The sequence below is a fragment of the Cylas formicarius genome, unplaced genomic scaffold (assembly GCF_029955315.1).
Source record: "Cylas formicarius isolate icCylForm1 unplaced genomic scaffold, icCylForm1.1 PGA_scaffold_3__17_contigs__length_32017465, whole genome shotgun sequence".
NCBI lineage: Eukaryota > Metazoa > Arthropoda > Insecta > Coleoptera > Brentidae > Cylas > Cylas formicarius.
The window spans coordinates 15,589,320-15,612,311 of record NW_026844326.1 but is presented as its reverse complement, the minus strand read 5'-3'; the positions used below and the strand labels follow the sequence as shown (position 1 = coordinate 15,612,311).

Genomic DNA, 22,992 nt, shown 5'->3' with positions numbered 1-22,992 from the left:
TTTACTTTAGTGTGTCTTGTCATTTTTATTGTTTTTGTTCTATTTTAATGTGTAAGTAATTATTGTTGTTACAGTCAGTCACGGCACCCTTTGAAATTACATAAAAATTTCCAATTTTTGCCGATTTGTCAAAAAAGAGTTTACTAAAATATAAAGTGTGTTACATCATTGTAATCGGAATAAGATATTGTATTAAACCCATATATAATATACAGGGTGTTCCATTTTAAAAAATATGATGTAGGCTTATTGCCAGAAAATCGATAGTGTTTTGTTTTATACGTCACTTGAAAAAAAACTTGGCTACTAACCCTACATTTTGTAACTTTTATTCTTGTACCGAGTTGTCGGAATTTGATTTGAAATATTTTATGAAGCAGCGACATGAATAATATTAGTCATTCATTATTCATTAGTAGGGTAGTTGACATATAGATGGTATAATTTGAATAAAACTATACTGTATTAACATTTTTTTTTTCATTTCCACGACTTATTATTGTTATATTATTTAAGCCGTACAGGCACAGTCATTTTTATCTTCTGTACTCTCTATAATTAAAAAAATAAAAAAGTAAAGGGGATTTCAATAAAGCTATGGGACAATGTAGATACCATTTTAATATTCTGTCTAAATTATTAATACTCTGTATGAAAGTATCTAACATCCGCAATATTTTTCTAATACAATTTCGATATCACATTTTGGTATTATACTATATCTATTCAGCTTAATAGGTATTGAACTCCAAAAGCAAATGCGATTCCAAGAAGGAACAGGAAGAGTTTCCCCAAGACATCAAACGGTATGCATCTTCTGCGTTTCAATATCGAATTAATCATTTTCGTTTTAGCGTCACTGTAAGGCGGGTACCGCAATGAAATCGCAACTTCTGTCAGCCTTCCTACGTCTTTAACCAAAACGCCTTTTTGATGGGTGAATGTTTCGAATCCCTTCTTTCCATGATAGGATCCCATTCCGCTAGCACCAACACCTCCAAATGGCAAACCCTCCGTGCTTATATGAGAAATGGTATCGTTTATCGCCACGCCGCCTGAAGATGTTTCGGTTAGAAACATATCTTGTACACTTTTATCGTTAGAAAATACGTAGAGCGCGAGTGGTTTTTCTCTAGAGTTTATAAAGTCGATAGCCTCTCGGACGTTCAGCACATTCAAAATCGGTAGTATCGGACCGAAGATTTCTTCTTCCATTACTTGGTCGTGAGGACCGACGTTGATTAAAATCGTTGGCGCGATGAGAAGTTTCTGAGGGTTGCAGTGCCCTCCAACGGCAATGTTTTCTGATCTTAAAAAACCTACTAATCTTTTGTAATGCTTTTCGGACACTATCTTGCTCAAGCATTCGGATTCCATCGGGTCGGATCCGTAAAACTTTTCCAGCACCTTTTTCGCTTCTTCCACGAACTTATCCTGGACGGTCTTGCTGCAAACAATGTAATCCGGTGCTACGCACGTTTGTCCGCTGTTCAAAAATCTGCCCCAAACTATTCTTCTGGCAGCTGTTTCAACATTCAGGGTATCGTCGAGGTATAAAGGGCATTTGCCTCCCAGTTCTAAAGTGGTGGGGGTTAAGTTTTTTGCTGCGGCTTGGTGAACTATTTGGCCCACTTTCGTCGAGCCCGTGAAGAATATGTAGTCAAATTTCTCCTTGAGGAGCTCCGTGGTTTCCGATATACCACCCAACAGAATTTGGAAGCACTCAGTGTCCAAGTAGTGTATTAGGGTTTCCGATAGGAGTTTATTTGTAGCTGGAGCTAATTCCGATGGTTTAAGGATAACTGTGTTACCTCCTGCTAAGGCGCCTAAAATACAAGAAAAATAGCTGTTTTTAATACAATAGAGCAAAGTATACTCGTATCTTTGCTCATTTGTATTATTGCTAACGATTGTGGAAAAAAGAAAAATGATATCGATAATATATAGTTTCACTGAATAGCTCGCGAAAAACAGAAATATCCCATATTTAATTAACTGTAACGCAAGTGAAAAAAAAATAGTTTAGGAATATTGAGTTTGACATATACAGTGATTCACAGCTTCAATCATGCAGTTGCTATAACAAAAAATAACTGGTCTGAAAAAAAAACTTATTGAAATTAAGTTAGTTAATAGCCTTCTAAAAAAGTGTGAATTATTTGTTGTCATAAATATGCCTTACTTAGTTAAGAATAAAGAATTAATTAAATTATATAAAATATTAACGTCACAGCTTAAATGATGCAAAACAAAATATAATCAATACAGAAAAACAACTGCATAATTTGAAATACTGCTAATATTTAGTCGGGCCTCCCTCATTATCGATATCGGCTTGTAGTCTTCTGGGTATTGATTAAACTTATTTTCTAGTATACTCCTTACTTCAGTGATTTTTGCTCTTAATTCATTCTTGTTACATATTGGGGCACTATTTGATCTGTTTTTTAATGTCAACCACAAATTTTCAATTACATTTAAGCCTGGTGGCTGGGCTGGTGTTAATAACATTTGGACAAGTTATAAAGCAACCAAATGACGTGTGCCTTGGATCATTGTCATGATGGAACCGATAATTGTTACCCATGTTTAATTTTTGGGCACTGGCCACTAGCTGTCTTAATATATCCAAATATATTATTTCCTTCAGTGAAATGCATATTACCTACTCCTGCAAATGACATCCAGCCCCATAACATCACTCCATCTCCACCGTATTTTAACGTAGCTTTTAAATTTTTCAATTTTAATTCTTCCTTAGGCCTTTTCCATACTGACATTTTTCCATCGGATCCAAATAAGTTTATTTTGGTCTCATTGGCAAATACGACTGAACTCCAGAAGTTCAAATATTTATCGATATGCTCCCTAGTAAACCCCAATCTCACACGCCTATTTCTTCGGCTAATTTCTGGCAGTTCGATCATGTAAATTATTTTTTCTACTCCCGTCTGTAAAATACCTAATTACGCACCGATCAAGCGTGCGGCAAGCGTCACTTTACCAGTTCAGTTTCGTTTCCCACGAATCCGAGCCACTTTTTCATTTCCGGGATTTTACCGCATGGGTTTGGGAGCAATCGGATGTTCTCGGAAATATTGACGTTTGTCAATTCTGACAGTCATGTAAGTGAATGTATTCGTGTTTTGCAAAAATGTACGCAAAAACTAACGGTCGTAGAAAAAGTATAGTATGCAACACGTTCGGTAATAGTATATTATGCTACAAGTGTGGTAAACGGCATTTGACTCACGAGTTTATTTGACACGAGCGGAGCGCAACGGGGCGAGTTTTTAATAAACGAGTGAGCTAAAAAGTTTAGCGAACGTGTTGCATACTATACTTTTTCTACGACCGTAAGTTTTTGGGTACATTTTCGCAAAACAACACATTCACTGACATGGCCGTCAGAATTGACAAATGTCAAAATTCAAAGCATGGGAAATATCTCCGAAAATATCCGATTGCTCCCAAAATCCCGGAAATATCCGAAGTGGCTCGGATCCGTGGTAAACGAAACTGACGTGGTAAAGTGGCGCTTCCCGCACGCTAGATCGGTGGGCAATTAGGTATTTTACAGACGGGAGTAGAAAAACTTTTTTAACTCACTCGTTTATTAAACACTCGCTCCGCTCGTGTCAAATCAACTCGTGAATCAAATGCCGTTTACCGCACCTGTTGCATAATATACTATTTCCGTAGGATTCGTCGAATTGTTTCGGGATTTCGCCTTTTTCCAAACTGTCTTTCCACCCCGATACATATCATTGGAACACTTGTTTTGGATAATTCGATACCTCTCTTACAATCCATCTTTCATCATTTTCATTGAAGATCTTATTTGGAGCTAACCTTGACTTATTCTCGACCGTATTTTCGTTGCAGTACGCTCAATGATATGCTGAACAGTTAACGAACATTTAATCACCATTTTGGCTATGTCTCTTTGGTTGTATCGATTTCTGTGATAAGTAATAATTAAATTTCTCCCAGAAGTTGTACTCCGACGAGCCATTAAAAAAAATCGTTTTACTAAACGAAAACGTGTTTTAAAACGCCAAACTAAAGTTTTGACCCTGGTTATTATTTTAATATTTATTTTAACTAAGGCATATTTAAGACAAAAAATAATTCACACTTGTTTAGAAGGCTCTTTACTATCTTAATTTCAATAAGTTGGTTTTTCGCCAAATAAATAAAGAGACATTCAGACCAGTTAGTTTTTGTTATAGCGACTGCCTCATTTAAGCTGTGCGTGACTGTAGTACAGCTTGATTGTCTCTTGACCCCTGTTTACAATTTTGGTGCGACGATGTATTGTTTGTTGATATTTTGTTATGGATAAAAAGTACGTCAATTGATAGGCGTATTTAATGAAATTTGAATCTTTTTCATTCAACTATCAACTGCCTTCATTGCAGTATTGTAGTCAAATATGTTTAGCTATAAACCTCAAAGAAATCGTAAAAGTTTGACAACGCTTTCGCAAAATATGATATTACCATGTTTTTATCATTTAACCCAAAGCAATTGATTTTATTCTCAGCGAACATCGTTTCTCGTTTATTGTTTTCCCTTGCGAATTAAAGGGCAGCTCTTGCTGGAACATCGATGACCTCCGCATCGATAATACCTTGTAATGGTATTCTTAGTTGCTTTGAGAGGCCAAGCAAAAATTTAAATATCATTATACTCAGCAAATTACTTACCAACTAACGGGCCTAAGGTGAGTAAGATCGGGTAATTCCAAGCGCCAATAATTAGGACTACGCCATAAGGATCGCTCTGTACATAAACTCCATCCAATAGGTTAATTAGCCTTTTCTCGGGCTTTCGAGGTGAGGCCCAAGCTTTAAACTCTATTAACGTATGCCTCAGATCGTTAGCCACGAGCTCTATCTCGCACATATTTGTCTCCTGTTTATGTTTTCGCAAATCTTTGTGAACGGCCTCTTCAATATCCGATCGGTGAATCTCCAGAAACCTCAAAAGGCCTGAAATTTCCATTCCCCTGGATCCGTATATATGTCTTATCAAGAAGTAATCTCGGATTTTCTTACCTTTAAGTTGTTTTTTTCTGAAATCAAAGTTCTTCGTTCGTCCCGTCTTGAACGCCCTTCTGGCGATTGTGACGTATTCGATCGGTTTCTTTTTGTTGAAGCCGTCGTCGCAAATGTCAATTACTGCGACTTCGTTAGCGGTTCCTCCGCTCTGCTCTTTGCTGGGTTTGTGGTAGCTGCCGTTACGATCATTGCCGAGTTTTACTTGCTCATTTAGTTCGTCACATATTTGTTTGAATGGTTTGGGTGAATACATCGGCATGTTATTGATGGTTGATTGTGTCGACGTCGCCATATTTGATTAGCTAAAAACTAAGGACTGCTGCTGGGGCAAAAGTATAATCGACGAAAAGTTTGATGTAGTCGATTTTGCAGGAACTAGATTCATGAAAATACACCAAGGAAAAGTCTTACCTATTTGAAAATAAATATCTCCTGAATCAGATAGAAGTGCATCATGTTATCAGTTTAATGAAAGTTAATTTCCTCTTGAGCATCTCTAAGGAAAGTAGAAGAACTGAACGTTTTATATGGAAATCGTTCACTATAACCGGAATTTGCTATCTAGAAATGCTTATCCTCAACTGGTTCTTTTGTGGAAGAGGACAGTAATAAGTATTGTCTTGGTGCTGAGTATTAAAATTTTGCCCATTTTTACTTAAAAAATTTATTACTTATTTTTACTTATTATTAATAGGTCATTCCATTATTGATTATCAAATTTAGAGACCATTACTTCAGTCCCTGTTACTACTTATTCTCCGAGTTCTAAAAAATTGCGTAATTTTAACAAAACCAGTAATTTCCTATTTCGATGGTGGACAAGATAGTCGTCCTGTTGGTTGGGACAAGCTTACTAAAAATAGTTTTTTATCCGAATTGGAATTCAAAATATATCCATTCGACATGAGGGCGGGATCCAGATTCAATCATTAAATTGTACGATGTCATTTTGATAACACCCAGTATCGCCATGGGATGAAATTGGGCTCCAGTTAATAAGAGAATCATGTGGAGTTTGACAAGTGTATGAATTTTAAAAATGCAATAAACTCCCGTGAACAGATTCGGTAGCTATTATAGAATACTATTTTATATTATGTTTATGTATGTGCTAAAATAATATTTATTATCTCAGTTCCTTACTACATAAAGCGTATAACCAAAAAGGTGTCGGCAATAAAATGTACTGAGATAATAACAATTTGTATTATAAATCGACCACATCAAATCACTCACCACTATCGCCATTTAAGCGGCTTTTTAGAGATAGATACTTCCTTTAGTTAATAATATTTTTTACCCTTAATGATTTTCCACTATTCCTCGATGATCGTCAACAATTTCACTTTCACAACATGATAGGCCGAGATTCGGCGAGATTGTTTACACTTTTACTTTTAAGCGCGTACTGAAATTCAACGCACGAAGAGATTGTCTTGATACCGACGTAGATTACGGCCGCAGAGGTCGAAAAGAGGTAAGTGGAGCCAGTTCTGGTTACGTAAAATGTATATGTTTCTGTGTTAATTGCTGCGAAAGATCAACGGCCGTTAATGGAAAAAATGTGTGCGCTGGAAATATTTGCTCCACACTGCATTGCGACAAGTCTTGGTTAAACAACGTGTTATAAAAATCAAGAAATTTTTCATCTCATACAGATAACTGGCGAAGGGTTAAAGATTTATAGATGTACGGGGTGCCAACAATATTATTGACCAAGACATCATTTCCTTCCGTCAAAAGATATTTTTTGGAAATGTTCTAATATACGCATGTAAGAAAAAAATTACTGTTTGCGTGGCATCTTGTTGACAATTGTTCTGATTATAATATCGTATGACATATATTAACTTAATATCTCTGTTGCTCCAGCTATTCCTAAGACATAAAAAATAACATTATCCCTCTAAATAAAGCAGAAAAACTAATCTATGTCATATTTCGGAAGTGGAGCAATAAAATTAACTTCCGAGATAGCTAAAACGCCGTATGCCACAGTACGTGACATAGTTGTAAATGGTGTCCAAGAAAGAAAAACGCGGAAAGATCGTGCGATCCCAAAAAGTCTACTTGACATGCGCGATACCGGAATAGTGAGACGGTTGATATATGATGCATATCAGAAGAATATCGTTTTAACAATTAAAACTATACATTAAGTTGAGTAGTGAGTTGCCAAGCAACATTAGCGTTCGTACGAAGAATTGGTTTTTATTACAAAACCATCAATAAGAGACAAGTTTTGATGGAATCATGAAGAATTTCAGACTGGTGGACAAGAAGATACTTGAGAGAAATCATACATTTAGATGAGACCTAGTTTGATAGCAACGATGTGCCAGTAGCGCGGGGCAAACGAATTATTATACTACATTGGCGCTCTAAAGTTGGTTGGGTAGATAACGCTTTGTTGCTTTCTGCAAAAGATGTCAAAGAGCAAAGATTGACTATCACGAAAACATGACAGCAGACATCTTTGAAAAATGGTTTTCTGAAAAATTGCTTCCCAATATTCTACCAAACAGTGTTGTCGTGATGGACAATGCCAGCTACCATTTCGCACAAGCGGAAAAAATACCGAAATCTATCATCGAAACCATTCAAAATTTTTCGCTTAACAATAATTTTTTGTTTATACTTATCTAACATAGTTTTATTTATTTACTCCTTCATTTATATTCATAATACACACACAACCCCATTAATTTTAAAGCCTGTCAATAATCCTTTTACCGTCGCTCCCTGCTACTGTAATGTCAGTAATATCTGTCGCCTATTTTTCAGTGGTTGCGGGCTCAAAAGCATCACTAGAGTTTTCGGCATGAATTGTGGCTGTGCCGCCGCTGAAACTGAGGTTGTGTGTGTAAAAATGGATTTTTCACTGTATGGACTAATAACCGAGGAATCTCACCGACGAAACTCTACACAAATCCGTCAGCGTTCAGCATTTGTATGCACGAGGTACAGAACTATGGTTCTGTAAAGTCATTGTGGAATGGCGAATCTATTAATTTAGGGTTACAAAGAGAAATCCAAGCGAGGTAAGCCTGCAATCATTAAAATATACCAGAGTTAAATACCCAATATCGTAAAAACGGTATATCATCCGGCGAACTATACTCATATCTAGTCTATTGGCAAATTATCTTATCACCTTATGGATGCAGTTTAAGTCGTTTATGAAAGTGTTTATTGATAAAATTGTTCAATTGTTCAACTAAACTTAGTGGATATATTTGGCTAATTTTTGTAAAATTACTGTGACGAATATATTGTAAATGTAATTATAAAGTTATATGGTATTAAGAGACAGTTCCAGTTACCTGCTGCAAGTAAGTGCTTTTGTTATAATTATGTGTGTTTGGATATACCGAGAAATCTTTATTGATCTCCGGTATTTGAAAATCAGTTTTGCTTTTTTCCTCCATTACATCTCTAAAACCCTCTTTGGTTGCTACATTTGCCCTTTGTATTTACAATTCAAGGTAGCTCTTAATGTGTTCCGCTTCGCAAATGTAATTACATCAGGAAAGGTATTTTGTTGACAAAATAGCGTTTCGTTTCGCCGACTTCCTCGGATTTTTCCGGTCGAACAAAATTTTTTTTAATTTTAATTTAACTGTTGACGGTAATTTTGTGTTTTGCCTATTTATATGAATAGTGTTCTGTTTACAGAATTGAACAGTAGCCAAACTTTGGCAGAAAGCACAAAAATGATTAATTACGTAAAAGTACATTGAAGAACCGTGCTACATGTTTTGCTAAAAGATATTTTTAAACAGTCTGGAAATAGTATATTTAATATGCTACAACTACACACTTCTTCTATGACCGCTAGTTTTTGGGTACATTTTTGCAAAACAACACGAATACATTCACTGACATGACCGTCAGAATTGGCAAACTTTAAAATTCAAGCCGTGCGGTAACATCTTTGAAAACATCTAATTGCTCCCAAACCCGTGCTGCAATATCCCAGAAAAAATGGCAGGGATCCGTGGGAAGCGAATCGGACGTGGTAAAATGACAAAATATATTTTGTTTATGTATAGAAATAACGCATACCAAATATCAAGACTCAAAATCCAATATTTAAGTTACAATGAATAATTAAAGTTGTGACACCCGGCTATTCCTTTTAAACGACACTAAACGCGCTGGAATGATTGTGACGTCATACCGCTGCTTTTCGATCCATACGATACGATAACACTATAATTCTCAGGCCGAGAATTATATTATTTACGTTTATTTTTGGCCAGTGTAAAATGTGTTTGTATTTAATCTACATCAGTTTATATTTGTGCTTAGTGTGCTTTACATGATAATAATGGTAGCAACACAAAAACAATGTTACAAATCGTGCTATCGTGTTTGAGTACAACGCGTAAAACGCCAGATAAACTTTTTATTCGTCTACCAGAAAATATAAGCCGCCGTCTTTTGTTAACATTATGTTCAGGTTCACTTTAGCCTTAACCGTGCAAACATTTTCAACTTTTCAAACTTGCACCCATCCTATTGCAGTCTCAATAGGAATGGCTTCCTGATGTATTTAAAATAAAGAACACTTTCGGTTATACTTTAAAAATAGTATTTAGGTTTCCACTAGTTTAAAAAAAATCCTTTTCGTTTTTTTCTGTTGAATAATTTACATTTTATCAAAGATGTTAGGTTTTCACGGCCAGAAATTACACTGCCAAGTATTTCCGGGCTTTTGAGCCGTGGTCCCGAGATTACCCCCGACGTTTCGTCTACAACTGCAGCAGACATTTTCAAGAGCGGCGATGCGGTAGCGGTCGAAGTGATCTTCCGTACTGCTCTCCGATGACATTCATCGATACTTAGCAGTGTAATTTACATTTTGTTTAATACGCCATTCGAATTTTAAAAACTAGAAAACTTATTACTGATTACAATATTATATTGGGTTTCAACTAGTGGCTAAATATTCTATGAACATACCTTTTAGCTTTAACACCGCGAACCTCATCAAAACTTTTTGTGTATTATATGTAAGATGTCACCATAAACATGTCCATTAAAGGTAAATTAGCAGATGGACGTTTTAAAAAATCGGTTTCGGTTATTTTCAAAACTTTCTAACGAAAGTAAGCGACAGGATCAAGACTAAAATTAATATTAAGATCATCAAGATGAATGTTTAATCGTTCCCTAATAGCTTCTATGCTGCTGTCCGGCTGGCTCGTAGTCTAACGCGCGAATTGACGTCACAGCCGGTCACGGCCAATGGCAGCGCGTTTCTAAGAAGATTTAAATTTTGCAAATACATTTTTCAAATTAAAATTTTGTTCAAGTTCCCTAATAGGTATTTTGCAGAAGGGACTAGAAAAAATTGATTTTCTAGTAACAATTAAGTTCCTCCAGATCGCAAGTATTGCTGCCGTAAAAAAAATGGTTATTATTTAAAAGTAGAACTAATTAAATTTAATGCAAAATCAGCTCTCTTGTCTACATGGCACAATTAAAGTTTAAGACTCACCTTTAGTTTTCTAGCCTCTATGACCGTGGCTGTGAGCCTATTGAGGTTTTCGTTGTACAATAAGGATACAAGAAGTTCCCCGACGTTGGACTTAATCTCCTGCGGCTCCTGAAATTGCGAATTGATTAACTACACCGACCGCAAGAGGCTAGGGATATTTTTCTACAGGATGTTCCTTCGGGATGTATTAATTGTGACAATTCATAGATTTATTTTAAGAAAAACTTTATATCAACGAATGTCCCATTTAATATTGATATAACATAAGAGAACAACACTATGTCAATAACTGAAAATTTAATTTCAAGAAAATATACATCGACTGTTGGAAGCGTGGCATAGAAATAGCAGATCATTAACTTCGTGAAACTATTAAGAAAAACTGAAAAACTGTTAGCTTCAATACATTAGCTTGTTGGAACGTGAATAAATTTTAATATATTTAGACGATGTTTTCTTTCTATCCATTTAAGCGCCCTTGAAGAGTTTAGACTGAGGTTTTTTGTATGATATGTACGAGTTTCATGTAATAATTCACTTCGTTTGGAATTGTGCACTGTACAGAATGCGGTTATCTCGGAAGACAGATAGAAGCATGCAAGCATTTTTGCGAATGTGCTCTGAATCGCAAGTCGGGGTTTTCTTTGTTTGTCCGATTTTAATGAATTTTATACAAATATCTGCTTCCATGGTGTAGTGGTCAGCACTCTGGACTTTGAATCCAGCGATCCGAGATCAAATCTCGGTGGAACCTTGAGGTATCTTTTTGCAATCTTTTGCCGATTAGGGCACTAGTCTTTTCAAACCTTCAATAAAGGCAAAAGGAAAAAAATACTCATATCCTAATCGCTTGGAGTCTATTTATAATTTAATTATTTTTATCTTAAATCTGAGGAAATATGTAACGTAATTTAAAACTGGATTCTCAGTATTAGAGATCTTTTAGAGAAAGGCATACATTTCCTTATCAAATTGATTTTTTTATTTTTTTTCCTTTTTGAGGCAGATTTTACAGCTAGCTTAATTTGTCTTTGGGATTAACGGCACGCTCTTTTTATGTTGGAAAAACTGTTAATATATATTTTAATTATAATTTTTGTCCAAATTTGAGTTTCAGATTCGTTAATATTAGAAGATGTTTTAAATAATACGAAGAGCTTTTTTCGGCAGCTTTTATAGTTTTGGTTAGTTTTGGTTAGTGAAATGGAATATGGATCAAGTATGGGCAATGCTTTTATGCAGACTTGGACTAGAGGTAGACTCATTAAATAAATTTGGCAAACGAGAATGCGGAATAAGATACTTTCGTAATGTTAATATAAGTTAATATATGTATGCCAATGATCAAAGCTTTTGGGATTGGAAGCCTTATGAGTGTCATAAAAGTAAAAATATTAACAATCAATTAATTAGTAACTAATTAACCAAAACAAATTTAACAGATATTGCATATTAATTCAGTGCGTTTTTCATGCATTTTGAAATAAGTATTAGGTTCCATGGTGTAACGGTTAGCACTCTGGACTCTGAATCCAGCGATCCGAGTTCAAATCTCGGTGGAACCTTCGTCACTTGTTTTTTGCATATTGTTATCGTTCTTTTTAGGTATGAAAATGGTTTAAACATTAATTTCGTTGATATCTAGACATTATCTATTAGAAGTAAAATGTAGTCTTCCAAGTTAATGACCTCTACAACTTTTGATTAGGGAACATTTAGGTATTTCGTCTTTAAACGGCGATTAACAAAGCTTTTGGGATTGGAAGCCTCACCTTAATATGAGTGTCATAAAAGTAAAAATATTAATCAATCAATTAATTAGGAACTAATTAACCAAAACAAATTTAACAGAGATTGCATATTAATTCAGTGTGTTTTTTATGCATTTTGAAATAAGTATGAGGTTCCATGGTGTAATGGTTAGCACTCTGGACTCTGAATCCAGCGATCCGAGTTCAAATCTCGGTGGGACCTAGGAATACATTTTTTAACACATGTAATAGCAAACTAAATAGATAATTTTATGGTCAATATTTCAATTTTTTGTGTCTATATTGGTTTTCGATTTTAGGCGCTTTTAGAATTAATTTAAATGTAAAAATATGTTTTGGGTATTCAGGGATTGCCTCTGATCAAAGCCGCTTTGTAAAATTTGCAGACGTTTTACATTTTGACCGATCCCAGTTTAAGTATCGATGGGACCTTCATTACAATTTTTTTGTACATTTGCAAGTTGTTTTTGGGGACATAAATGGGGACTAAGAAAAAAGGGAAGAAATAATATATTTATTTTATTTTGCATCTGGTCAATCATTTCTGTGAGGTATAAAACTGGCACTGTCAAGTGGTATCTTATTTTTAATGGATTGGATTTTATATTATTCTCTTTTAAATATATTTTTTGATTTGTAAATTTTTAAATGACAAAATTGGAAAGTGTCATCAATTTTTTATGGTAAATAACATCTCTGACATTTGGCGAATTTTCGAAAATTTAAGTATCTCCTCTTAACTGTGGGTGACTAAGCTTCTCAGACTCAAAGCGCTGCCATAATTTGATTTTGGCACAGGACATTAAAAGTAAAATTATTAATAAAAAGTACATAAAACATTTGAGGCAGAAAAGTAAGAAAGATCTTCGTGATATTGAGGGTCTTTAGTCCCAACAAATGTGGTACCTTGAGTAAGTTGTTTTTATACATGGGATGCAACATTGTAGTTATTTTAAATGGCTAGTTTATATTTAGATAAACTGATACGCCTACATAATATTTAATTGCGTTTTTTAGTATTTTTGAATAGAAAACGGTTCCATGGTGAGCACTCTGGACTCTGAATCCAGAGGTCCGAGTTCAAATCTCGGTGGGACCTTCTTTACCATTACGTTGTTTTTGGGAATGTAAATTTTGATTTTCATGCCCTCAGGTAGTGTTAAATAAGATCTTGAACATGAAATTATAAAGATTAAGGTCCTTGAGTTATTCAAACTCGTCAAACAATATCTCAGCCTCCAGTGGAAACGTTAATTTTTTGCCTTTGCCATATTTTTGTTGTTTTGTATCTGCAGTTTATTTAAAAAAAACTGATTACCACTACATATTTATCGCGTTTTTTTGGTATTTTTAAATAAATATGAGGTTCCATGGTGTAATGGTTAGCACTCTGGACTCTGAATCCAGCGATCCGAGTTCGAATCTCGGTGGGACCTTGATTACCTTTTTTTTTGTACATTTAAAATTTGTTTTTAGGGACATAGATGTTGATTTTAATCCCTATGGACTAAGAAAATTAATTTTCAAGGGACTATACACACAATTTATTTTGTTTTGATTGATGTATAAGAATGATACTCTCAAGTGGTATTTTTACTTTTATGGCTACGATTTTATATTATTTGTAAATAGTAAGGCAAACCGAATCGAAAGAAGTATGCCCCATTAGTAAAACAGTCTTTGTGAAGTTAATTTTCGTGACGGTGAATGACCTTTTTGACTTCTGATTTAATTTATTTTGAATCTGCAGTATATTTTTAGACCTATTGATAGCGCTGCATGTTTACTAATTGCGTTTTTTAGGTATTTTTTAATTAAATATGAGGTTCCATGGTGTAATGGTCAGCACTCTGGACTTTGAATCCAGCGATCCGAGTTCAAATCTCGGTGGAACCTAGAGGTATATTTTTTTGCCCCTTTTACCAAGAAAATCTAGCTTCCAAAGACAGGTGGTTCAATACCGTTTTTTTTATTAGTATTTAACAATAAACAACGTGTCAAAATCAAAGTCTACATTACTGAAATTTTCTAATTTATAAATTTGAAAGCAGTTATTTTTATTAGAATGGGCTGCTTACAGATTATGTAACAGATAATATTTCTCTAATCAAGTATTTGGAAGTTCTGATGTAGTTTCTACGTAAATTTAGATGTTGTTTATTACTTTTGTGCTTTATCCCCATTTAAAATATAAGGATTTTGGTTAGGTAAGTATATTGCTTAAACTTGGGTAAATAATGCATTTAAACTATACGTTTTAATTATTTTTAAATTCATATTTTAATTTGCCAATAAACTAAAACAAATTTAACAGTTTTCGCCTATTATTTAATTTTGTTTTTTAGGTATTTTTAAATAAATATGAGATTCCATGGTTAGTACTCTACAGATAATAATAGATAATTTTAGTGTCTATTTTTGGATTCTATTTGTGTCTATATTGGTTTCCGATTCTAGACATTTTTAGAATCAATATAAAAATTCACATTTTTTTGGAATTTTTTGGAAGTTGGTGGTCTGGTGGGTCCTTTAGTTGTCATAGATCCACACGTATGTCAAATTCGCACGTCAATAAACTCGGGTTAAATACCTTCAAACTCAGCAATTAGTTAATTATAGACCAACTGAATAAACAGTATAATGCGCTACCTTGCAAATGCTCAGTTTTTATCAAAAGAGCTTACTGAAGCTTAAAATGGGTAAAATTTTTCTTTTAAAAATGTATCGCTATTTTTTTCGTCCGTTTTATAACCAATATTTTTCAGTTGACACAATTAGTAATAGAAGACTGCATAACTTTGGATTTGTAAAACGTCCGCTCTGGTTAATTAAGTTATTAATAGAAATTTCGGGATGAAATTGTGTACTATAACCTACCTTTTCGAGGTCCATTTTGAAAAGCTGCTGCTCGGAACCGTCGCCTATTTCGAGGTCCTTGAGTGGAAACGTCACTTGGCCGATTTCAGCGTTTCTTTTGGACCTTCCCCCATCCATCACGGTCAGTTTTAATATGTGATCACCCATATCTTTTGCTGAAACCTGAAAATTAATTTATCTCTCAACTTAATATGTTACTCCGTACTTATACCAGACGAAAAAAAAATCTATTAATATATCTGGGTTTATTTTACATACACTCTGTAGGTATTAGAAAATTCCGTTTTGTAAAAGCCAGTTTTCTTGGTTTAATTTCTTTGAGTTTAAGGTTAAAACTATATATTTTGTTAATTTATTGTAAATTACTCAAAGCTTTTTAATACATATTTAGAAAGCTCCCCCAATTCCCTCTTTTTTATTATACCGTTATGATATCACTTATGATATTTTTGGAACTTGAGACATTGAACTACAAAAAAAATGAAATTTTGTGAAATTCAATAGTTTAAATTTCATTTTCATTCATTTTAATTTCATTAGTTGCTTTTCAAGACACTGTGCGCGGTGCATTTCAAAGTAAACTTGGTTTCTCACTATTTTTTCGGACTTTTCGGAATCAGCTCAAAAAGCGTATAATAATGTACAATAACAAATAACAAAGTCACGGTACACACGAACTAATTTATGTAACGTCTCTATTTCTCTAGGTTTCTCTTTTCGACTAACTGGCCAGATAGCGGAGTTTTGTTGTTATAGCATTTTCCACATAAGCGGCAGACGAATTCGATTGATCTAATATCAGATGCCAAATATCAAATATCACTTTCATCGGTGGAAAATTTCCTTTTAATATTCACGAAACGTTTTGGTAAGTTCTTCAAAAACTACCATGTTGAGAAGTAATCTTGGTGTTAAAAGAGATATTTTAACAGTTTTTGGATTTATTGTTTAACGTACGGTGGAATCATTCTAAACAGACGCACTATTTTTTATAATCAGTATGAGAGCTTCTTCGCATGGTTACATTTTTTCATTAATATGTTGTTATATCGTATTTAAAATAGCAAATAATTATTCCAAAAAAATTTTGTAAAAATATGTTTAGAAACGAATAATTTAGCTGGCCAGTACTGCTTTCATATTTATGTTGGTTTTCTGTTGATGATTCGAAAATAACTGTAAAAGTACATTTATTTCGCAGTAATTTTCGATTTTCAATATTGCTCACCTGAAAGACGAGGGTTTCGTCGAAATAAGGGTTGCAGGTCTTCTTTTTTTGCTTCGATTGTAAGTAGCGTCGTTCGTCTGGCATCAGATGTAATCTGAAATGGCAAAACTGACAGGATTTCGCCGGGGAATATTCCGCGAAGTACGGATAAATTCGGCCAATCGTAAAATAGGAAAACGCACAGCGGAGAGTGAATATCGACATATATAACAAAACGTTTTCGGTTTCTATGTGCAAATAAGAGTTTTGTATTAAGCCTCGCTATAGAATTATGCGTGCCTGCGGATCGACTAGCAACTGTTTAAATTATAGACCACTCAATAGAGAACATATTAAATAGTTTTGTGACAAAACCTCAAAAACCCCATTTTCGATTTCGTTGCAACGTAATTATGAGCAAGACCAAATTTTTTTCACATATACTGGACAGGAATACTCATTTTTTGTTTAATGAGAACATTCTTTTTAAAATTGAGCCTCAGAAGGTACTTCTTTGTGTGAACATTTTAAGTCTTTGACCGCTGCGATAGAAACATTGAACTGGAATTGTTATGCAATTGCAGCTAATATGGCTTTTGTGAGGTAAATTTTATGTGGAGTAACACTGTTAGTGCTGCGGATTGTCACTCGAAACTAAACTCTTGTGTATGTTCCGTATATTAATTATTTGTTACCAGTTACCAGTTGAGCCCGTACGCTGTAGAACTTAAAGAGCAAAGCAATACAAAAGAAGAGAAAAAATAGAAAAGAATAAAGAATATATTATTATTATTTGCATCAATTTATTTATAAAAAAAAGGTATATAACAAAATAAGAAGGGTGACATGCACTCAAATCAATTCATATGCAGCGATTTGAGTTTAACTATCCAGTCATTTATAAGCAGCCTGTTTGAATGTTTTAGGCGGTAAAATTTCAAGATTAAGAGGAATCCTATTATAATTTTATTGATGTTTAAATAATTTTATGATAGTGTTAATTATTAAATGCCCTTTAAAATTATTTCATTATTTTTTTAAGGAAATCAGTTGCGTTCCATTGACTCTCCATGAAAAAGTAATATTTTGGTTAGTTAGGTCCCCACTGTACTGGTTAAATCGAGAACTTTTTTTTTGTGAAATATAAAATATCTATCTAAAACAAAATATCTAAGTTTTAGTTTCCAATTAGTGTCCTTCAGAAAAAAAAATATTAGAAGACTGTTTTTTTAATTTTACAGTTTTAATGAAATAACATAACATCCGAACAAAAGATAAGTAATAAACGATTCTTATTGAAAAAAAAAGACACACTACCTGCTATTAATAATTTTTAACAAAATTGTCTGTTAATAAATTAAAAAAAGGGGAACATAGAAACTAGATAACTTGTTGAAATGCCACTTTAAAGGATACACGCTTTAGCTCTTTTCTTCATAGTGCCGCGCACTCATTGTAGTATACCTTCAGTGTTTATTATTAAATCGCAGAAAGCCCTTATACGATCCTCCAACTCTTCTACAGTGTTAACTGGGGTGCGATAAACCAGACTTTTAATGCCCCCATAAAAAAAAGCCCAACCTTTTTTTCCTTTGTTCCTAATTAAATATAGTACTGCTTCTAGCAATATTGGAAAATCCTCTTCTAAACACAGGCGATAATTATGGCCATTGAGCCATTTTGGCAGTAATTTCTAACAATTCCAGCCCAAACATTTACCGAAAACCGTTATTGATGTTTAAATTCTACATCTACAATGGGGGTTTTGATCGACCCAAATATGGTCAATGTCTGCCAAAATGGACTGAGAAAATTCCACTAAATAATGCCTCTTGATACATAGTACATGTGTGCCAAATTTCCTTAAAATATTTTTGCCAACCTGTATCTCCAAAGTAAAGACGTTTAGCAATTATATTCATATAAAGTTTTCTTTTTAAAATTGACACAAAAATAGCTCCCCTAATTATTAACATTCAATTAGAAAACATCAAATTCAATTTGTCATATATAATAAAATATTTCATTAAACCTGTTCATCTAAAGCGTTTAAAACAAACAATACACAGAAGCAATTTCTAATTAAAAGTTATTGGTGGATTATTTTTCTAGATCAGGCGTATATTGTTTGAACTGTGAAGATTGAAAAGCACTTTGTATCAGGGTTCACGAAAGTGTTAATTTGATGCAAAGGTACAAGGATGCTGTATAACAGAGACCAAATATGCTTTCGCTACTCAAGCTAAGCCAGCTGAAGTTTTATTTATATCATTATTATTATTATTTTAAATGAATGCCCAAGGAGTAAAAAACTTGGTCTTCTGGAGAAGTTAGAAATCAGCTATCTATCTATCAGCGTTCTATCTTTGATTGCGTTAATGACATTTTCAATTTTAAGCTCACATTAAATTTTAATAATGTAAGCCGTAGATTTTCGGCTGACCCTTCTTATCGGTCTTTATATTTCAAAATTTTAAAATGTTTTTTAGATCGCGTGGATTCGGTCTCATTGCAATTTGTGTCTGGTATGCGTCTGGTATTTTATTCTTTTAAAAATTTTGAAAATAATTATTTTAGAGACCTTGACTGGGGAGTGCGTTTGAATCTTTTTAATTCTTTGAAATTTGAACCATGAAATGCGAAATTGTGATAAATAATGTCAAACTTCAAAATCAGTTTAGCAGGCTAATTTCAGAACCAACTGTACCACGCCTGCGTGAATGTGTAAGGATTGACAATTTCTCTTAAACACTTTTGTTTTTATAAAAGGATACTGCAACCTCGATTCCACTTGAAATCGAGGAAAGACAATTTAATGGAAATTATGATAAACTAAAAAAAAATACCAAGGTTGAATTTAAACTGGAAATCGACTCATTACGTTGGAAAATGATTTCCGATAAAGCCCTCGCTGAAAAAGTGCTTTGCATGCAAATTAATTTTATGTGCTATTACCAGCATCGGGTCTTCTTTTTCCGCATGCGAAAAACGCAAATCCAATAAATCGGTAAATTTCCCTATCGGTTTATCCGGAGTTCTTTTTTTTATTCGAATATTGCGGAATAATGATATAATTTATATAGAATTAAAAACAAAATTAAAAAGAAATTTTCTTCATATTTTAAATTTCTATACTAACAATGGGCATAGTATCAATTAAATGTTTACGTTCAATTCAGCTATTAGGGAGGAAAAAAGTGAATATTGAGTTTCTTCATCTTAAGAACTTCTCAACCCTTGAGAAATGTTTTTTTATGTTGTAATGTTTATATCCAGGATATTTTCTAATTGAATATCAATCATTAAGGGGGCGATTTTTGGGTCCATTTTAAAAAGAAAACATATGTTATAAACGTCTTAACTTTTAAGATACAGGGTGTTAAAATTTTCAAGAATAGAATTTTTTTTTTTAATATCTGTACTACCAATTTCGATATTTTAAGAAAATTTAGTACACATTTACAATGTATTAAAAGGCATTATTTAGTGTACCATAATGTCACATTTCTATTTTAGCAGACATCGATGGTACCCTACTGATTTCTCTTATTTTTACATTTTATATTTATTAACTCAATTTCTTGATTTTTTTGCAATCCGATGTACGGTTTTCGCTCAAAAAGATAACAACCTCTTTTCTTCATGGTCTTTTGCGCCTGCGTCACTCCCCAACTGACTGAGTTGCTACATTGGTGTAATTTTTCCTGAAAATTAATTTTAGAAGAACGCAACCTCTGAAATCCGGACAATATTGGCAGCACCGACCTAAGTAATTACTTAATTACTATTGTCGCAGAACGGTCTGTGCACTGTGCCATTCTTGTTTTCATTTTTGATGTCAATATCTCCGTAATGTACTGACAAACTTGTATAATTTGTGCTTTCAATACGAAATTACAGCAAATGTGGCCAATATGAGGACCTAATAGGATCTTAGAGAAAAAGTGATGCCTATATATTTGACATTTAACAAACTGGAAAATAGACTTACACAAATATTTACATGTGAATTGACTAAACAGAAGCTAATTTTTACTAGAACAAGCATAAGAAAAATCCCTTGTCAATTACTGTCTATAGGAGCTGCTTTCGTGTGCGATGTTTAGCATCTTAAAATTATTACAATGGAAGTTAAGCCTATGAGTTTATGAAAACTAACGTTTTACGCTGATTTCCAAAAATATAGCTTACATAAAAAATACATGTCGAAATTGCATCGTATCTACGGGGCTTGAAGAACAATAACGCTAAATTAATTACAGAATTATACAGACGCCGACGTGGGTGGGGTGCAATTCTGCACTGCTTTTCCAGACCACTCCTTTTTTGCCTGAAAATTTAATAGGATTTGGACATATTTTGACAAAATATTGCCGTAAAAATGCCGCATCCAAATATTGACAATGTCAGCACCAATGTTGCTGCTGCTACCTCAGAATTTGTCATTAGAGCTGGCACTGGGTAAAAAAGAAATTTTAAATGTCGCGTATGCCCACGTTGAACGGACTTCCTCAAAAAAATTTGACATAATTGCCTCATTTGTTCCTGTACTGTACGCATAGGCAGGGCCTCTATATGTCTAGTAGCTATATGATTAATTCTGTTGTCAAGGCTGTTGTTTCTCTCTAATTTTTTTGTTGTTTAAAATATCCGAGCATTGTTGTAAAAAAGAATGGTCGAGTTTTACTAATGACGAGTTGGCAGATATGCATTTTATGTTGGCTGATAGTAGTGTGCCGGAAGCTAGGCGATTATATCAAGAACGCTTTCCTAATAGAAAAATCAAAATAAATAAGAACTAAAAGTTCAGATTTTCACGAAATTATATATTATGACACGACAATTGTTTCGACAACACCGTGTCTTAATCAAATGTCACATTTGATAAAGACACGGTGTTGTCGAAACAATTGTCATGTCATATTATATAATTTCGTGAAAATCTGAACTTTTAGTTCTTATTTATTTTAATAAATGGATTTTCATCAAGTAAAAGCCACCTCAGTTCAATTTCCTAATAGAGTCGTAACAGATAGGAGAACATTTTCAAACAGGTACTTTGAGCGCAAATAATCATTTAAAAAAGCCGATCGCACTGTAAGAACTCCAGAAATTGAAGAAGTAATTTTAAATTGAGAAGTACCATGGCCTCCTAAGTCCCCAGATTTAAATAGTTTGGACTTTTTCTTATGGGGGCATTTTAAAAGTCTGCTTTATCGCATTCCAGTTAATACTGTAGATTTAATAAGAGACACAAAGAGTGCCCGGTAATATGAGGAAAAGAACTGAAGCTCGTATCCTACAAGGTGGAGGACACTTTCAACATCTTCTCTAGTTGTTATGTTCTACTTTTTAAGAAAAGGTTGTTATTAATTTATTAACAGACAATTTTGTAAAAAAAAATGTTTATAGTAGGTAATGTGTTTCTTTTTTAATAATAATCGTTTATTATTTATCTTGTTGTTAGGATGTTATGATATTTCATTAAAAGTAAAAAGGACACTCTTCTAATATTATTTTTCTGAAGGCTACTAGTTGGTAATTAAAAACTAGATATTTTGTTTTAGGTAAATATTTTATATTTTACAAAAAAGTTCTCGATTTAACCAGCGTAGCGGCCACCTAATTAACCAAAATATTATTTGTTCATAGACAGTCAGTGGCACGCCACTGATTTCCTTCAGAATAGACATTTGCAGAGCAAATTTGATATCTCCATTTCTTTTTAGTCCGTCGCACGGTTTTCAACTAAAAATAAAATCTAATTTCTTTGGATTTTAACGACAGGGTTATGACCTCGTCGAGAAGAGGTTTTGATTGTCTTAAGCGAAAACAGTACATCGGATTGAAAAAAAATTGAGAAATTAAATTTCCTTAGAAATGATTGGAGACTGTAAAATTAATTTTTATTTCATCAGAAATCAGTAGCGTAAAATAGACAGTTGGTATGACAAATATAAAAAATATTCATTTTTGAAAACTTTACCAGTCTGTATCTCAAAAATCAAGACGTTTACGACATATGTTCATATGAAGTTTTCTTTCTAAAATTGATATAAAAATCGCACCCTTAATGAGTGACATTCGATTAGAAAACACCGTGTACATTTTGTTGTATAATACACTAAAGTCATACTATTATTTGTATTTTGAAGTGGCTTTTACTTGATGAAATTCTATTTAAAGTAGTTAAATAAGAACAAACGTTGTTCGGATTTTCACATAAATATATTTAAATGACAGCTGTTTCGGCAACACCATGCCTTTATCAAATGCGAATATCTAAATAGCGAAATACAAAGCAGGTAGTAATTACTTAATGTGAGGTATTACATTGAGATTTAACAAGGGGGATCCATTCAAATCCAGTCGGTCATTACGTAATACATTCGAACCTCTCATCTTATTAATCTCCATAGCTTCTAGTAAATTTAATTTTCTACTTTTTAAAACAGTGTGTAAAATATCGAAATTGTTGTCAAAATTTAATCTATAGACTCCAGAATTCTGGGATCTATTAGATTTAGATTTATTGTTTTCAACAATTTTTCCTAGGGTGTTATTAGTTTT

The 22,992-nt window shown here is 33.5% G+C and overlaps 2 protein-coding genes and 5 non-coding genes across 9 annotated transcripts in view; 5 read left to right on the top strand and 2 right to left on the bottom strand.

The window, feature by feature from the left end:
- LOC132700040 (synaptotagmin-15-like) overlaps positions 1-22,992 on the bottom strand; it is a 123,973-nt gene that overhangs the window by 41,587 nt on the left and 59,394 nt on the right. The window contains 3 exon segments of the mRNA XM_060667115.1: positions 10,567-10,674; positions 15,216-15,377; positions 16,444-16,537. Of these exon segments, the coding sequence (XP_060523098.1) occupies positions 10,567-10,674; positions 15,216-15,377; positions 16,444-16,537 (364 nt within the window).
- Positions 636-10,560, bottom strand: LOC132700039 (aldehyde dehydrogenase, dimeric NADP-preferring-like). 3 transcript variants are annotated; one of them, XM_060667112.1, is made up of 4 exons: positions 6,364-10,560; positions 5,061-5,372; positions 4,710-4,994; positions 636-1,826 (listed from the first exon to the last, which is right to left on the bottom strand). In XM_060667112.1, exons 2-4 carry the CDS (start codon positions 5,353-5,355, stop codon positions 727-729), a joined length of 1,680 nt encoding a protein of 559 aa, XP_060523095.1. In that variant the 5' UTR covers positions 5,356-5,372; positions 6,364-10,560; the 3' UTR covers positions 636-726. The 3 variants fall into 3 exon arrangements, with proteins under 3 accessions (XP_060523095.1, XP_060523096.1, XP_060523097.1); XM_060667113.1 differs by having other exon boundaries at positions 5,061-5,365; XM_060667114.1 differs by lacking the exon at positions 6,364-10,560 and adding an exon at positions 6,300-6,358 and having other exon boundaries at positions 5,061-5,365.
- Positions 11,249-11,320, top strand: Trnaq-uug (transfer RNA glutamine (anticodon UUG)). Its single transcript has one exon. It is a non-coding gene; the product is annotated as a tRNA-Gln (tRNA).
- Trnaq-cug (transfer RNA glutamine (anticodon CUG)) lies at positions 12,060-12,131 on the top strand. The gene has a single exon. It is a non-coding gene; the product is annotated as a tRNA-Gln (tRNA).
- On the top strand, positions 12,469-12,540 carry Trnaq-cug (transfer RNA glutamine (anticodon CUG)). Its single transcript has one exon. It is a non-coding gene; the product is annotated as a tRNA-Gln (tRNA).
- Positions 13,703-13,774, top strand: Trnaq-cug (transfer RNA glutamine (anticodon CUG)). Its single transcript has one exon. It is a non-coding gene; the product is annotated as a tRNA-Gln (tRNA).
- Positions 14,163-14,234, top strand: Trnaq-uug (transfer RNA glutamine (anticodon UUG)). The gene has a single exon. It is a non-coding gene; the product is annotated as a tRNA-Gln (tRNA).

Bases quoted from the DNA above. Each gene is read 5' to 3' on its own strand.
- LOC132700039 (XM_060667112.1), bottom strand. From the start codon at position 5,355: ATGGCGACGTCGACACAATCAACCATCAATAACATGCCGATGTATTCA. The intron at 4,995-5,060 runs GTAAGAAAATCC...TGGAAATTTCAG, and splicing joins CAGAAAAAAACAACTTAAAG to GCCTTTTGAGGTTTCTGGAG. The intron at 1,827-4,709 runs GTAAGTAATTTG...CTTGTATTTTAG, and splicing joins CACCTTAGGCCCGTTAGTTG to GCGCCTTAGCAGGAGGTAAC.